The following is an 18,241-nucleotide window of genomic DNA, read 5'->3' on the forward strand; positions in this document are numbered from 1 at the left end:
ATAATTGGGATAGCAAACGAGATTTGAACAACGATGCTTTCAGTAAAAGTATAGAAAAAATATTTGTTTAATTTATTATGATAAAAAACAACATATAAATATGTAAAAGCGTGTCAAATTGTGTGCGTAGAACGACTGAGACCATATATAGCTCAATAGCACAAATCGACAGAGCACCGGATGCTAATATAATGACACTTACGCTATTTTCTAAAAAAAAAAGAAGAAGAAGAAAAGTATTTAATCGCCAAACTGTTTTATTATGTTTTAAAATAAAGTATACATATACAATACAATAAAAAACTAGTAATAGTAATAATTAATCAACGTGTCTTTTTTTACTTTACTGGATTGTGTAATATATTGTAAATAACTGACATAATACATGAATTCAAATCTTGCATTAAGAATAAACAAGTACGATTTGATTTTTTACATTCAAAATAACTAATTATAAAATATTTATATAAATAAAATGTTGTAAAATAATATATGAATGTTTTTTTATTTTATTGGATTGTGTAATATATTGTGTACAATTGATATAGTGCACTAATACAATACAATATGTAACACTAGCTTAACTCATTATCATTAGTTATTATGAAAAGAGAGAAAGAGTAAAAATATTTTTTGTTAATTTATTTTCTAAACAATCTATCATAGATGTTAAAAAATGCCGTATTTTTGGGGTTATTAACATTTTTTTAGGAGTTTTTTTATTGATATATTTTACTTAAGTAACGAAAAAATATATATTATTTAAGATTTTTCCATTTTCAGTATAATACTTTGCAGTAAACAAAAATACATAAGATTTGTTTATTTTTTATTAGTCAAAGTGACACATATGATTAAATAATTATATAATTGTAATTAAAACTCACACAAATCAATTAAAACCTTATTCCTAGTAAAAGCAAGAGATCACATATATGAACGTACAATTCGGTCGCGAGCACCAGAAGTGACGCCACGCGCGCGCCGGCGGCTCGGTGAACAGATACAGCGCGTTTTAACGGGACGTTTTTGTGTTTGTTTACCGTAAACAAGGCTGTAAACAACAGTAAACATCATGTATGATCAGGATGAAGGTTTGTTTAAAGCGCTGGAAGCTTAAATACTCTGTTCTGCTTCGTAATTCGGTTTAATGTGCTGTAAACTGCGCGTTAACACAACGTAGTTAGCATGTTAGCTTAGCAGCTCTTTATAGACAACAGACTATTCTCTCATTTAAGACTCAAAATACTGGGATTTCTGCTTTATTTCAGTAATAAATGCAGTTTATTTTTCGATAATCACTCTTTAAATTATATCAGCGGGTGATTTTAAGCTTTGTTTGTACTAGAATATATAATAAAAAAGCGTATCTAGTTAAATAAATAAAGTTTAGGTAGCTAGCTGTTAGCTAACCTAGGCAAGTGTTTCAGAAGTTTGTAGGAATGTTGTGGGCATATTTTCACGTGTTTTTTTTTTATATTATTCATACTGATTATAGGACGGTTATCAGTACGTAATATATATATATAGTAATAAAAGTTATGTCTTGTTATTGATTGCATTTTACCAATATGATTTATTTCAGTAAAATAAAAAATATATCTCTGTTTCAGTTAGATTCTTGTAGTTACTTGTTTGCACTCAGTTTACATGTTGACTGCATTCTGAATTGACCAATCGTATGCTCAAATAAACCTAATATATAATATATACAGCTCTAGAAAAAAAGGTTTGTTGGTTAATTTTTAATTCACACAAATTATTAAGGTTTTCTACTGGCTGTTCCTATATCTGCAGCACTTGAAATGTTTTAAAAATTAGAAACTGTTTTGCTATTATCTATAGGTAAAGATATAAAGTTTCTCATCTCCTGTTTGGGTGGGTAAGATCATAGCCTAAGCTGAGCTATAGCTACCTCTGGCCTTGATTAAACCAGATTTATTTGCTGCTGTTGATGCACTGAGAATCTGATAGTCTGCTGAAAATGTAGTTTAGTCTCTGAGAATAAACCTCTCCCTTTCTTTCTCCAGATATCCAGTATGATGAAGATGATGATGAAATCACCCCAGATCTGTGGCAGGAAGCCTGCTGGATTGTTATCAGGTAGATAATGTTGCTGCTTTAATACATTGAACTCTGTTATTTAAGCATTTTGTTCTAAATCAAATGTCCACTGGCCAGATGTTAAAAATATGCTTTCTCTTCTTTATTCTCCAGCTCCTACTTTGATGAGAAGGGCCTGGTGCGACAGCAGCTGGACTCATTTGATGAGTTTATTCAGATGTCTGTTCAGAGGATCGTGGAGGATGCTCCACCCATAGACCTACAGGCTGAAGCTCAGCACACCTCCGGAGAGGTGGAGGAACCGGTAAGTTAATGCCGAATGTGATTGCACATATCTAGCATCTGTTATTATAATAACAATAATATAATAATTATTAATATTATTTTATATCGCCCACCCCTAACGTCAGCTTTGTTTAAATAGTGTTTTTTTCCAGTGATTTTGTACAATAGGTTATCAAAAAAAGTTAATTGTGACAGGCCTAAACTCTGTTTTTATTCATCAATAAAACATAAAATGCTGTTTGTGAAAGTTTTTTTTTTAATGTGATTTTTTTTTTTTTTTTTTTTTTTTTTTTTTTTGTAGCCTCGGTATCTGCTGAAGTTTGAGCAGATCTATTTGTCCAAACCAACACACTGGGAAAGAGATGGAGCTCCATCACCCATGATGCCCAATGAGGCCAGACTCCGAAACCTCACGTGAGTACAACAGCCTTTGGGGGGCGTGTGCAGGTGTGATGGATCATAGTATAAACCAATAAACCAATAGGGAGTCGGAATGGTATATGTTTAGACTTCTCTTCATCCAATCACAATCAGATTCACTCTATCTGGATGGAGAGATTTATCTGGATAGGGGTTTTCTTGAACGATGAGAAGCCGGAATGAAAACCAGCTGAAACTAAATAGGTTGTTTTTATTAAAATGTAAGGAGTAGAAAGTTCAGATAATTATGTGAAAATGTAAGAATAAGATGTTAAAAGTTGTGTGATTTATTGTGTAAAATGCTCTGCTGGTTCAGGTACTCGGCTCCTCTGTACGTGGACATCACCAAGACCATCATAAAGGAGGGAGAGGAGCAGCTTCAGACGCAGCACCAGAAAACCTTCATCGGCAAAATTCCCATCATGCTCCGCTCCACCTACTGTCTCCTCAGCGGCCTGACGGACCGTGATCTCTGTGAGCTGAACGAGTGTCCCCTGGACCCGGGGGGCTACTTCATCATCAACGGCTCCGAGAAGGTCAGGATCTGATAGCTGATTTCATCTTATTATAAATACCACTTTATCATCGTTTATAAATGTTTCATATACTCTCTTTTTGCTCTATTTAAACGTTTAGATTAGATATTTTGAAGACAAAATCCAGGTTAGGTTGCAGATAAATGCCTAATGTGATTTAAATATGGAAGTTACCCGTGCCTTCCCAGCTTTAAAGAAATAGAAAAATAAATTATATTTTATTTACTGTAATGATTAACAGTGCTTTTAGTGGACTTGTTTGTGGCTGGCAAAAAAAAAAAAAAAAATTTGATGAAAACGTTCATTGCTTTTTTTTTATTGTAATTTGTTTAAAATTTCTTTTTTTTTTATTTATACTTTCAGTTACTTTAAGCACGTTATTGACTTATCATACAATAAATGGACATGACCTCAATAATATTTGAGAATTGTGGTAATTAATCATAATGTTGACTTTAAAAGGGTATGCATGCTTTGTTTTGCTTTTTTGTAATCATTAAATCAGTGCAATTTATTGGTCTTTAATATGCACAGTAAAATTGTTTCACAGTAAACCACAAAATATTGTTATTTTGACAGGTCTAGTTCTAGGGCTTGGTGATTTATTTAAATTGCATTTTTACTGATATATTTGTTTTTTAAAGAATTGTGAAAACAGTAATTGAGATAATCGAGATTAAAATATGCCATTTGATTTTTCTTGTTAAAAATCCAGTGCATATCTTGTTTTAATCTGTGTGATTTTGCTGCATTGACTTTTTATATTGTATTTTGTGTATTGATTTTATCTTTTTAACTTCAATTTAGTGCATGATTACAGTCGATGAGTATTGACAAAAATAATTAGGATTTAGTTAATTAGTTTTTTTGCTCATGACCGTATTCAGTAGTACTACAGTAATTCAGAAATTATTAAATCATTAATACGATACTTTAAATGTGTGTAGCCTGTCCTGCATCATTTGTACCAGATATTGCATGATTTCCTGAATATAATATAATGCTGATGTCTGTATTTGCAGGTTCTTATCGCTCAGGAGAAGATGGCCACTAACACGGTGTATGTGTTTGCAAAAAAGGACTCTAAGTATGCGTACACGGCCGAGTGCAGGTCCTGCCTGGAGAACTCCTCCAGACCCACCAGCTCCATCTGGGTCAGCATGATGGCCAGAGGAGGACAGGTCAGAACACACCTTTACACCTTTATACAATTACACACTATATTACCTCTCTACTCTCTACTGTTCTTGAGTTAATCTGAAGCTACATGAAGTTTGAGGTGTGTGTAGTGATATCTGAAGCCAGCATGCTTAGCTGCTGCTTTTATTATACACCTGTGGACACAGAGCAATATTAAATAATATGAAATAATTAAAACTAGGGCTGTGCCGTATCGTGTTGTACGCATTAATATCCCCAACATTTTTAAAATATTGTGAACGATATTATACCATGAAATATAAATATCCTGATTAATCACATCAGGGTACTACTCTTTTGCTTTTTATTGCACAGTCAGTGTTATTTTAACACTGTATATTTGATTTTTCTGTTTTTTTTTTTTTCAGGGAGTGAAGAAGAGCGCTATCGGTCAGAGAATTGTCTCTACGCTGCCGTACATCAGACAGGAAGTGCCCATCATCATCGTGTTCAGAGCTCTGGGATTTGTGTCCGACAGGGACATCCTGGAGCACATCATCTACGACTTTGATGACCCAGAGATGATGGAGATGGTAATTACCTGCTTTAAAACACTTAAATCAAATCAGCAATGCCTGGGACTGGGGATTATTCAGATTCAGCATAAAATATTATTTTTTTCCCTTAATATTTCCCTTAACTATCCCTCAAAGATGTAGTTTTAGAAAAATATTTGGAACAAAATTGTCTAAGAGCTTTCTAAAGGTACATAATTGGATCATCCCTTAGATATCAATTTCTTCTAAAGTAATCCCTTGAAAGCAAATTAAGTGTTGTGTGCAGTCACTTAATGGTTTAATGGTCCCTTAGAACAAAACCTTTAACTTTTAACACTATACAAAAAAAGCCTGATCATGGCTGAAGAGAATTCTCAGTGCTACACTCAAATTCTGACAAAGGTTAAAGGGAAACTTAATGTGAAGCGTTCTTTTGTTGCACGTGTGTTCGTTACAAAACTGACTCTCTCTTTTCTCTCTCTCTGCATCTCCACAGGTGAAGCCGTCTCTGGACGAGGCCTTCGTGATCCAGGAGCAGAACGTAGCTCTGAACTTCATCGGATCCAGAGGAGCCAAACCTGGAGTCACCAAGGAGAGGAGGATTAAATACGCTAAAGAGGTTCTGCAGAAAGAGGTTCTGCCCCATGTGGGAGTTTCTGACTTCTGTGAGACAAAGAAAGCCTACTTTTTAGGGTGAGTATTTCAGTAAAATTAGCACTGTCCTAGAAATAATCAAGATACACAATATTAATATAATTTATTGCCATTTATTAATGGTTTTATTTAAGACCATTTTATAACACTGATTTAATGATCTAATAATAGCACAACAATGCAGTTAATCTTTTTAAATCTTTTTTAAAGAGGTTTTACAGAAGTTTAAAATATCCAGACATTGGTACTTGACTATATAAAATATTTATGTATTCTAATGAAATAAAACAAATGCAAAAAAAGCACTGTTTGTGTAGAAAACCGAAATATCTGCTCATTCACGTTTAATAATTGTATTATTATCGTTATTGACATCCAGACAACATTAGAGTCAGAAAAGATCTTGAAAAAGACTTTACGTTTAGTTTATTTAACATTTTAAGTGTGAGATATACATTTAATAAAAATGAGAAAATGAGAGATGTATATTTTAAACACTCTAGCAGGCTATAGAAACGTTAAGATAAAAAGAAAAAGTTTTTATTAATTTACTGCGAATTTACTGTGAATCTCACCTGTGGCTCCAACATGCATCCAGTTTAATGGTGTTTTACTGCCATGGCTTTGGTTGGTATACATACTGTACTTATGTGTTATAATAATGTAGACCCAGCTAATCCATTATTAAATAAGTTGCTAACTATATTTATAACTGATTAATCTATAAGTCGATTAGTTGTTGCAGCTCTGTTCACATTAATAGGCTTTCCACAATAATAAAAAATAATCGCCAATGTCAAGAACAGCAGAAGTGATTGAGGGTCTGTCTGTATGTTAAACGATAGTTCTGTAGTTATCATAACAGCATATACCAGATATGTGTATATTTACACTGATGTTTCTGTTTGTTCTTTGTTTCCTGTACTTTATTCTGTAGTTATATGGTGCACAGACTGCTGCTGGCAGCTCTGGGCAGAAGAGAGCTGGATGACAGAGATCATTACGGAAACAAAAGGCTGGACCTGGCCGGCCCTCTGCTGGCCTTCCTCTTCAGAGGGTGAGAAGATTGAGTATTATTAACCATTACTAAAAGAGACTTTGAGAAGAAATTGAGTATGAAAAGTTGAATTAAACTCTGTCTAACTCTCGTCTCCTCTCCAGAATGTTTAAGAACCTGCTGAAGGAGATCAGGATCTACGCACAGAAGTTTATCGACCGGGGGAAGGACTTTAACCTGGAGCTGGCCATCAAAACCCGCATCATCTCTGATGGGCTGAAGTATTCTCTGGCCACGGGCAACTGGGGCGATGTCAAAAAGGCTCACCAGGCCAGAGCTGGAGTGTCTCAGGTACACTACATCATTATAAATGAACAGTGAAGTGATTCAAACAAATCAGAATACTCTGTGATTTAAGCATTTAGGTGCTCTTATCTGGGGAGCTGTTCATTTGTGGTTTCTGAGGCTGGAAACTCTGAGGCTGGTAAACTTATCCTGTACAACAGAGGAAAATTTTGCTCTTCCTTTTATTGAGGCGACCCTGATGAGTGCCAGTTTCTTCATCATAATGTTTTTGATGGTCTTTGTGGTGACTGCACTTGTGGATACTTTGAAAGTTGAAAGTTCTTGAAAATCTTCTTCTCAGATTGACTTACCCTCATTTCTTAAACTTAAACTCTTGACGAGTTCAGCACCGCTGTTAACTGAAAGCCTACCTCATAAAGCTGACTGAGCAGCATTTCAAATTCAGCAGAGATACGCAAAACTGATCATCTTAGCAATAGGTGATAGTTTGAAGGATGTAAAATATAACACACATTCTCTTTTAACACTTTTTTTTTTTGCTGAATTTTTACATATGGTTTTCTCCATAGTTTGGATGATTTTAGTATACATCTAAAATGCAGAACATTTTAAAATAACTAAAAAAATGGTACTGGTACTATATATTGTACATTTACTTTTTAAGGGAAAAAAAGAAAAGAAGTAGAGATATTAGGGTTTTAGTTATTTTTATTTATGCCAATATACTTTCTATCTGATCCATTGAAATAAATGTCCTTTATATAATTATTAAATGGTTGCAGGTTTTATAATATACTTTTTATTATTATAATTTCTAGGGTTATACAGCTCACAATAGCAATGAGAGCATCAGGTTTGCAATACATTTTTAGCAGTGTTTAAAATAAAGCATAAATGCTGTAAAGCATTAATAGTAACACAACATTAGTATAAATCTATTTATTTATTATGTAATTTTATGAATAATGTCTCTACAGGTGTTGAACAGACTGACGTTCGCCTCTACGTTATCACACTTGCGGCGTGTAAACTCTCCCATCGGCCGAGACGGAAAGCTGGCCAAACCCAGGCAACTCCACAACACACTGTGGGGCATGGTGTGCCCCGCCGAGACCCCAGAGGTACAGCTAGCAATTAACTTTTTAGATTATACCACAGTTATCTGCTATGTGATTGGCTGAGGGGCGTTCTATGAGTACCATTATCAGCCGGTAATGCACTGTAACCGAAGCTCTCCATGCATTCTTGTTAATATAATTATTAATAATAATATTTTGTTTGATGCAGGGTCACGCTGTAGGTCTGGTGAAGAACCTTGCACTCATGGCCTACATCTCTGTCGGGTCTCAACCTTCCCCCATCCTGGAGTTCTTGGAGGAGTGGAGCATGGAGAACCTGGAGGAAATCTCACCTGCAGCCATTGCAGAGTCAGTGCACTTATTGTCCAATAGGGGGCAGCACCTTATGAAAGCTTAAAGTACAGTTTATTATAGGACACGTCTGATTGGTTCAGCACCTATTTGACTCAGAATTTAATTAAATCATTATAGCACAGGGGAAAATATATTATATATTTATATACTATATCAGTCCTATTGATACAGTGGGCTTATTTGAATTACAGGGAATCTGAAAGCCATGTATACGTGAGGAGTAATGCTAATATGACACACCTGACTTAACTAATGTCTAACTACTAATATATATATATAATTATATATATTTCTAATGTGCTTGTTTAGTGCTACTAAGATCTTTGTGAACGGCTGCTGGGTGGGCATCCACAAAGATCCTGAACAGCTGATGAACACCCTGAGGAAGCTGAGGAGACAGATGGACATCATTGTGTCTGAGGTGAGATGATTGACTGTATTGAGTCTTTTATAGTATGGGTTTAATCATCTAATGTAGTTACTACGTCACTTTTTGCAGATTTGAGTCAAATGTAGTAGTTACTGAATCATTAAGTTCAGTGACTGAATCATTTACTGCTGTTACTGAATCGTTTGTTGCAGTTACTGAATCATTTAGTTCAGTTATTGAATCATTTATTTCAGTTACTGAAATAAATGCTGTTATTGCTGTTACTGAATCGTTTGTAGTAGTTGCTGAATCAGTTAGGGCAATTCAGTAACTTAAATGATTCAGTAAATAAAATAAATGATTCAGTAACGGCAGTGATTCAGTAACAGAAATAAATTAATTATTTGTTGCAGTTACTGAATCATTTATAGTGTTTAATGCATTATTTCAGTTAGTCATTTGTGGTAGTTACTGAATTGTTTGCCATTAACCACTACAATGATTCAAAAACTAAAATGATCATTTATTGCAGTTACTAAATCTTTTTGTCTGGTTACTGCATTGTTTTCAATTTTTGAGTCATTTGTGGTAAATACTGAATCATTTATTTCCGTCATTGAATCTATTTTTCTTTTTCTTTCTTTTTCAGGTGTCGATGATCCGAGACATCAGAGAGCGAGAGATCCGTATTTATACAGATGCTGGGCGTATTTGCAGACCTCTGCTGATCGTGGAGAAGCAGAAGCTCTTGCTGAAGAGGCGCCACATCGATCAGCTGAAAGAGCGAGAGTACAACAACTACAGGTACACACACATTCATTTTACAATCAGTATTTTCCTAAATACAAATCTTTTTTTTTTTTCGTTTCATTAGGGACTTGTTTGGTTTTTACTTATGTGTTTAAACATACAGAATTTGGGTTGTTTCCTGTTACTGATCTGAAAGTAAAGAGGGAACAGACAGCTTTTTTAAGAAGCAGAATCTCTCAGAAAGTCTTGAAAGTTTTGAGAATGTAAAAGAAAGAGGGTTTTGTATTACCCACACCTGTAGCCTGTATCGGGACCATGGCCTGTTAAAGGTTTAAGCTGCTTTCAGATCTTTCCTGACGCTGAGTATGTGTGTGTGTGTGTGTGTGTGTGTGTGTGTGTGTGTGTGTGTGTGTGTGTGTGCATACACAGTTGGCAGGACCTGGTGGCGAGCGGGGTGGTGGAGTATATTGATACGCTGGAGGAAGAGACGGTGATGCTGGCCATGACTCCAGATGATCTCCAGGAGAAGGGTGTGGCCTATTGCTCCACCTACACACACTGTGAGATCCACCCCTCGATGATCCTGGGAGTGTGTGCATCCATTATACCGTTCCCCGATCACAATCAGGTACACACACACACACACACACCCTAACTGTGCTCTTTACATGATTCCAGATTACAGTTAATTCAGGAGATCTAAACCACGCTGTCTTCTGTTCTCAGTCTCCCAGGAACACGTACCAGTCTGCTATGGGGAAGCAGGCTATGGGAGTCTACATCACCAACTTCCACGTACGTATGGACACCCTGGCCCACGTGCTGTACTACCCCCAGAAGCCTCTGGTCACCACGCGCTCTATGGAGTACCTGCGCTTCCGAGAGCTGCCAGCAGGTGACGTAGCAGCATAACCAATCCAGAGCCTTATCTAATCTTCATACTTCAAACTGTAGAAGGAGAGATCTTTCTTTACAGTGAATAACGGTGCCCGCACAGACCTGTCGAGAGCACTACATAGAAGAGACACACAATTTAACAATGATAAAAAAAACAAAAAGAAGATGAAGATATTGTGTTTGTCAATGTTCACTTAAAAAGATGTGATCCTGATAGACCTGTGCAATAAAAAATAAGTTATTTGTCTTGATAGACTCGTGATTCTGAACCATTTTCACACTTTTCTATTAAACTGCTTGTGCATAATAGTTCAGAATAAAGTAACAAAGTATTTTGAAATGCAATAGTTACTGAATAATTTACTGGGGTTACTGAGTCTTTTGTTTTAGTTAGAGACTGTTATTGCATGAGACTGTTTTTACTTGTAGTTATTGAATCATTTATTGCTCTTACTGACACATTTATTGCAGTTGGTCACTTTGTATTTACTGAATCATTAATTGTGCTGAGGAATCAATTCTAGTGTTTGTTAAATCCTCTTATGCAGTTAGTTGCTATATAACTTTGTGAAGATTTGAATCACTTGTAGTTACTGAGTCATTTATTGCAGCTACTGAATCGTTAATTGCAGATGCTGCTGAATTGTTAATTGCAGTTACTAAATCATTAGTTGCAGTTACTGAATCGATAATTGCAGCTACTGAATTGTTTAATTGCACTTACTGAATCATTTGCTGTAGTTACTGAATCATTTGCTGTAGTTACTGAATCGTTTGCTGTAGTTACTGAATCGTTTATTGCAGTTACTGAATCATTTGCTGTAGTTACTGAATCATTTGCTGTAGTTACTGAATCATTTGCTGTAGTTACTGAATCATTTGCTGTAGTTACTGATTCATTTGCTGTAGTTACTGAATCATTTGCTGTAGTTACTGATTCATTTGCTGTAGTTACTGAATCGTTTGCTGTAGTTACTGAATCGTTTATTGCAGTTACTGAATCATTTGCTGTAGTTACTGAATCATTTGCTGTAGTTACTGAATCATTTGCTGTAGTTACTGAATCATTTGCTGTAGTTACTGAATCGTTTATTGCAGTTACTGAATCATTTGCTGTAGTTACTGAATCATTTGCAGTAGTTACTGAATCGTTTATTGCAGTTACTGAATCACCTGTGTTGTTTGTTGTGGTTGCTGAGTCATTTCTTAATTTTACTGCGGTGTTTGTGAGTTACTTAATCATTTAATGGTTTGCTGTGTTAATAAACCAGTAATAGTAATTACTGGATGATTAGATTTGGGGCTGAAAGGCTGAATTTACTGAGATGTTCTTGTTGATTTTATTTTACAGGCATCAACTCCATTGTGGCCATTGCCTCGTACACTGGCTACAATCAGGAGGACTCTGTCATCATGAACCGCTCCGCTGTGGACCGAGGATTCTTCAGGTAACTGTGCTTCTATAGATTAACAGCAGTGAATAAAATTAAGTTGTTAAAATGAGTAAAGTCTGGATTCTGACGGACTGTGATCTGTTTCAGGTCTGTGTTCTACCGCTCCTATAAAGAGCAGGAGTCTAAGAAAGGCTTTGATCAGGAGGAGATCTTCGAGAAGCCCAAGCGTGAGGAGTGTCAAGGTGAGTTACTTATTTATTTAACATGTATTACTGATGTGCCGAAACAAAAAGAAAAGACTTTTTAATTATTTTGCCAAATGTATTTTTGGCAAAGAGCAATAATAACTACAATTTACCTCAGGAGTGTTATTCTTACCATACTTTTACACTATTAGTAATATTGTAATCATACATTTACCTCAACAGTGCTATTTTAATTATACATTTACATAAGAAGTACTATTCTAATGATACATTTTTCTCAGCAGTGCTGTTTTAGTCAGAGATTTACCTCAGCAGTGCTATCCTAATCATGCATCGTAGTTGCTATAAGGTAACCCCCTGTCTCTGTACCCCTCTCTTGCACTGCGCTCCAGGCATGCGGCATGCGATCTACGATAAGCTGGATGATGACGGGCTGATCGCGCCGGGCGTGCGAGTGTCCGGTGAGGACGTGATAATCGGTAAAACGGTCACTCTGCCCGAGAACGACGACGAGCTGGACAGCACGAACCGCCGCTACACCAAGAGAGACTGCAGCACTTTCCTCCGCACCAGTGAGACCGGCATCGTCGACCAGGTCATGGTCACCCTCAACCAGGAGGGCTACAAGTTCTGCAAGATCAGGGTGAGTACGAAGCTCTTAGATTTAAATACAATTTCAATATTACAAAATATTCTAAATATTCAGTTTTAATTTCTGTTTTTACATTTGTTTTTATTTCCAGTCCCAGTTTCTGTTCTGAACTTTCATTTTATGCTTTATCAATTGTTTCTATTATAAATACATGTTGTGTTTTATTATTATTATTATTATTATTATTATTATTATTACATTTACATTACTTTTCTTTCTTTTCTTTCTTTCTTTCTTTCTTTCTTTCTTCCTTTCTAGGTTCTTTTTTTCTTTCTAGGTTTTTTCTGTCTTTCTAGGTTCTATCTTTCTAGGTTCTATCTTTCTTTCTTTCTAGGTTCTTTCTAGGTTCTTTCTTTCTAGGTTCTTTCTAGGTTCTTTCTTTCTAGGTTATTTCTTTCTTTCTTTCTAGGTTCTTTCTAGGTTCTATCTTTCTTTCTTTCTTTCTTTCTAGGTTATTTCTTTCTTTCTTTCTAGGTTCTTTCTAGGTTCTTTCTTTCTAGGTTCTTTCTAGGTTCTTTCTTTCTAGGTTATTTCTTTCTTTCTTTCTAGGTTCTTTCTAGGTTCTATCTTTCTTTCTTTCTTTCTTTCTAGGTTATTTCTTTCTTTCTTTCTAGGTTCTTTCTTTCTAGGTTCTTTCTAGGTTCTTTCTTTCTAGGTTCTTTCTTTCTAGGTTATTTCTTTCTAGGTTCTTTCCTTTTTCTAGGTTCCTGAGGGAAGTTCAGGGATATGTTAATGTTTAATGATAATCGTGTTTTATATGTTTGTTTCCTGCAGGTTCGTTCAGTCCGGATCCCTCAGATCGGGGATAAGTTTGCCAGTCGTCACGGGCAGAAAGGAACCTGTGGAATTCAGTACAGGCAGGAGGTAAAAATTTTCTGCTGAAAATCATTTTTTTCTATATAAAAGTAATTGATTTGTTCTGTAGAATAGATTAAATCATAACTGAGAACTGGGAACAGTTTTTGATGCTTGATGTTTTAAATTCCTCAGAAACTGAATCAGGTACTTGAGAAGTGTAAATATCGGTGCTGCGTATAATCTGTGTTTGTATATCTGAGGCTATGAAGAACACGTCACACATGTAGCTCTGTTTAGACTGAGAGATAAACAGCTCAGCTCCAGGATGCTCTTCATAAACAGACACGAGTCCATCCAGCAACATCTGGCCCCAGACAGCTGATCCATTATAAACAGCTCTAATGATCAAACCTCAGTATCAGACACAGAGCATCACAGACCCTACAGGGTTAATAACATGTTAATAATCTGTCTCTCTCTCTGCAGGACATGCCTTTTACGTGTGAGGGAATCACCCCCGACATCATCATCAACCCCCACGCCATCCCCTCCAGAATGACAGTTGGTCACTTGATCGAGTGTCTGCAGGGGAAGGTATACAGCGATAAAAGCTTCAGTCAGTCAATCAAACTTTATTTTGACTCAGAAGTACATTGAGGGCAACCCCTTATTTTCAATGTAAATAATATATATATATAAATAATAATAATTAATAAAAAATTAAGATAAGAAGAAAATAAGATGAATACAACAAAAATAAGTTAAAATTAGCTAAAACTAACATAATACAATAAAATAAAAATAAATAAATGAACTTAAAGCAATAATAAAAATAGTAGTAATAAAAGCAAAATCAAAATAAGTTAAAAAGCAATAATACAAAACTATATCAAAAATAATAATACAAAATAAGGAAACAAATTAAACACTAAAAGAAGAACAAAAATAACAAATAAAAGTTAAGAATAAAAGTTAGATTAAGTAAAACAGTTACAGGCTTTCTGAAGGTGGTTAGATATTAAATGTTTAGTGACACCAGTGAGGTGAGTTTTAAAGTGTTAAATTGCTTCATTAAATAAAAGTATAAATGAGGTTATATAATGTACTATTATTGTATAATGTTTTTGGCTATGAAACCTTATATGTTTTTATGTAGTGCTTTAAATAGGAATATTAATGCTAGATTTACACTGCTGCTCAGTTATTTGAATACAGTTTGCTTTAAAACAAGTAGTTAAATAATTTTTTTTCATGTTTGCTTTTCTCAGGTTTCTGCAAACAAAGGGGAGATTGGTGACGCCACGCCGTTTAACGACGCCGTGAACGTGCAGAAAGTCTCCAACCTGCTGTCTGAGTACGGCTACCACCTGAGAGGAAACGAGGTAAACACACACACACACACACAGGTACACAAACATCTCTTCTGCATGTTTTACACCCCTCACGCTGTTCTCTCTCGGGTCCTGTAGGTGCTGTACAATGGTTTCACAGGTCGCAAACTGACCTCTCAGATCTTCGTCGGACCCACTTACTACCAGCGACTGAAGCACATGGTGGACGATAAGATCCACTCGCGAGCTCGCGGCCCCGTCCAGATCCTCAACAGGCAGCCTATGGAGGGCAGATCACGGTGAGACTCTACGACATCTGATTACCGTATTTTCCACAGTATAAGGTGCACCAGATTATAAGGCGCACTATGATGCATTTTATGTGACACTATAAGGAACTTCTAATTCAGTAGATCTCATCGCTGGCTGGTGGGGGTAGCTAACTAAGTTAAGTAAAGCTAAGCTAAGTAAACAAAACTGTAATAAAAAACAGACTTTCTTTTAAAATCAAACAAGCGATGGATGTTAATCTACACAAATTTCTCTCCTTAAACTGTTTATTTGGGTGAGTTTAAACAGTTTATTTCCATTTATTTACAGTAAGCTTAGATTCCCAGGCTGGAGCATTAGCATTAGTGGCTAACCGCTCCAGCAGTGTTAAGCAGGGGTTGGGAGCAGGCTACAGGCTGATAATACTTGAATCTGAACGGGGGAAACATGGTACGTGGTTAGTGGCTAATGCTAATACTGCTCCAGCAGTGCTAGCTGGGGTTAGCAGCAGGCTACACTCCGATATATTCCCCTCTGAAAGGCAAAAGAGCTAATGCGGTTAGCGGGTAATGCTAATGCTACTCCAGCAGTGCTAGCCGGGGTTAAGAGCAGGCAACAGGCCAATAATACTCACCTCTGAACAAGGAAATAGTGGTTAGCTATTAGCTAATGCTAATACTGCTCCAGTCTCAGTGCTGGAGAACTAAACTGAAACTCCTGTATAACTCTGTACTTCAGTGGAGTGTCTTTACTGCTCCTTAATACCTGACTGATAGAATTCATACATAAGGAGCACCGGATTATAAGGAGCTCTGTTGATTATTGGGAAAATTAAAGGATTTATAGACTGAAGAAGACTCTGTAGACAGTAAAGTTTGTTAGTGTAAAATGTTAGAGCCATAACATTGTGTCACTGTTTGTTTTTGTAGCTTCGAGATTCATCCCGCAGTGATTTAACCCCACTTGTGTGTGTTTGTATGTGTGTGATGTGTACAGTGATGGTGGTCTGCGTTTCGGAGAGATGGAGCGAGATTGTCAGATAGCTCACGGAGCAGCACAGTTCCTGAGGGAGCGTCTGTTCGAGGCGTCCGACCCCTACCAGGTGCACGTGTGCAACCTGTGCGGACTAATGGCCATCGCCAACACGCGCACTCACACTTACGAGTGCAGGGGCTGCAGAAACAAGACTCAGGTAAGAGCTAACAGCTTTTAGCGTTTATTTAATTCATATATTTGTGCATGTACTTTGGAAAAGTCTTCGCTTATGTTCACACATCAATTAAAAGTGGCCCACGTCTGATTTTCTGACCAAATAATATGTATGATATTAAGTTTAGGCTGTGGAACGCATGCACAACAGAGCAGTGCTTCACATTAAGTTTCACTTTAATCCTTTAGTCAGAATCTCAAGAGCTATGAATGAAGTTTAGACTGATTAGGGCAAACCTCACTACAATTCCCATAATTCACCTGCACCCACTATCAATCAGCCCTCACTATAACTCCCATAATTCCACAGCACCCACTGTAAATCAGCCCTCACTACAACTCCCATAATTCACCTGCACCCACTATCAATCAGCCCTCACTATAACTCCCATAATTCCACAGCACCCACTGTAAATCAGCCCTCACTACAACTCCCATAATTCACCTGCACCCACTATCAATCAGCCCTCACTACAACTCCCATAATTCACCTGCACCCACTATCAATCAGCCCTCACTATAACTCCCATAATTCCACAGCACCCACTGTAAATCAGCCCTCACTACAACTCCCATAATTCACCTGCACCCACTATCAATCAGCTCTCACTACAACTCCCATAATTCAACAGCACCCACTGTAAATCAGCCCTCACTACAACTCCCATAATTCACCTGCACCCACTATCAATCAGCTCTCACTACAACTCCCATAATTCACCTGCACCCACTATTATCAGCCCTCACTACAACTCCCATAATTCACCTGCACCCACTATCAATCATCCCTCACTACAACTCCCATAATTCCACAGCACCCACTGTAAATCAGCCCTCACTACAACTCCCATAATTCACCTGCACCCACTATCAATCAGCCCTCACTACAACTCCCATAATTCACCTGCACCCGCTATCAATCAGCCCTCACTATAACTCCCATAACTCCACAGCACCCACTGTAAATCAGCTCTCACTACAACTCCCATAATTCACCTGCACCCACTATCAATCAGCTCTCACTACAACTCCCATAATTCACCTGCACCCACTATCAATCAGCTCTCACTACAACTCCCATAATTCACCTGCACCCACTATCAATCAGCTCTCACTACAACTCCCATAATTCAACAGCACCCACTGTAAATCAGCCCTCACTACAACTCCCATAATTCACCTGCACCCACTATCAATCAGCCCTCACTACAACTCCCATAATTCACCTGCACCCACTATCAATCAGCTCTCACTACAACTCCCATAATTCACCTGCACCCACTATTATCAGCCCTCACTACAACTCCCATAATTCACCTGCACCCACCTTTATCAGCCCTCACTACAACTCCCATAATTCAACAGCACCTACTGTAAATCAGCCCTCACTACAACTCCCATAATTCACCTGCACCCACTATCAATCAGCCCTCACTACAACTCCCATAATTCACCTGCACCCACCTTTATCAGCCCTCACTACAACTCCCATAATTCACCTGCACCCACCTTTATCAGCCCTATAGTGAATAGTAGCTGGAGGTTTATTTTATTTACTGTATATAATGTACTGTTATGTTTATGGTTTATGTACAGTATAATATTTATCTGTATCTCTGTGTTTCAGATTTCTCTGGTCCGGCTGCCGTACGCCTGTAAGCTTCTGTTTCAGGAGTTGATGTCTATGAGTATTGCTCCTCGTATGATGACCAGCTGAACGCCTGAACTGTTCAGTTATGAGGAGAAATAGAGGAGAAACTGGGCTCATCATACTGAAGAGGAGAGAAACTGAATGCACTTGTAGCCCAGTGTTCGTTCATCTGCGTCTCCAGAGGATTTCTGATCTGTTATCAGTTTTCGATGTGAAATCTGTTCTTAGTCGTATTTTTTGTAAAATGTTGAATCAAATAAAGCAGTTTCTTTTTAGATATTTTAGATTGTTTATTATTTCCTGCATAAACTATATTCTTTA

General features: G+C 36.9%; 1 protein-coding gene and 1 long non-coding RNA gene across 2 annotated transcripts; one reads left to right on the forward strand and one right to left on the reverse strand.

The window, feature by feature from the left end:
• Positions 1–959: 959 nt before the first annotated feature.
• Positions 960–18,195, forward strand: polr2b (RNA polymerase II subunit B). Its single transcript, XM_022676418.2, has 25 exons — positions 960–1,094; positions 2,031–2,103; positions 2,218–2,368; positions 2,651–2,763; positions 3,086–3,305; positions 4,328–4,486; positions 4,874–5,038; positions 5,499–5,695; positions 6,594–6,713; positions 6,818–7,004; positions 7,937–8,080; positions 8,247–8,386; positions 8,702–8,813; positions 9,412–9,566; positions 9,942–10,140; positions 10,239–10,407; positions 11,761–11,857; positions 11,951–12,045; positions 12,402–12,652; positions 13,436–13,525; positions 13,946–14,053; positions 14,728–14,841; positions 14,929–15,089; positions 16,057–16,252; positions 17,897–18,195. Exons 1-25 carry the CDS (start codon positions 1,076–1,078, stop codon positions 17,984–17,986), a joined length of 3,525 nt encoding a protein of 1,174 aa, XP_022532139.2. The 5' UTR covers positions 960–1,075; the 3' UTR covers positions 17,987–18,195.
• On the reverse strand, positions 16,921–17,727 carry LOC125784380 (uncharacterized). Its single transcript, XR_007427151.1, has 4 exons — positions 17,678–17,727; positions 17,450–17,541; positions 17,266–17,357; positions 16,921–16,990 (listed from the first exon to the last, which is right to left on the reverse strand). It is a non-coding gene; the product is annotated as an uncharacterized LOC125784380 (long non-coding RNA).
• Positions 18,196–18,241: the final 46 nt, after the last annotated feature.

The sequence above is a fragment of the Astyanax mexicanus genome, chromosome 19 (assembly GCF_023375975.1).
Source record: "Astyanax mexicanus isolate ESR-SI-001 chromosome 19, AstMex3_surface, whole genome shotgun sequence".
NCBI classification, from domain to species: domain Eukaryota; kingdom Metazoa; phylum Chordata; class Actinopteri; order Characiformes; family Acestrorhamphidae; genus Astyanax; species Astyanax mexicanus.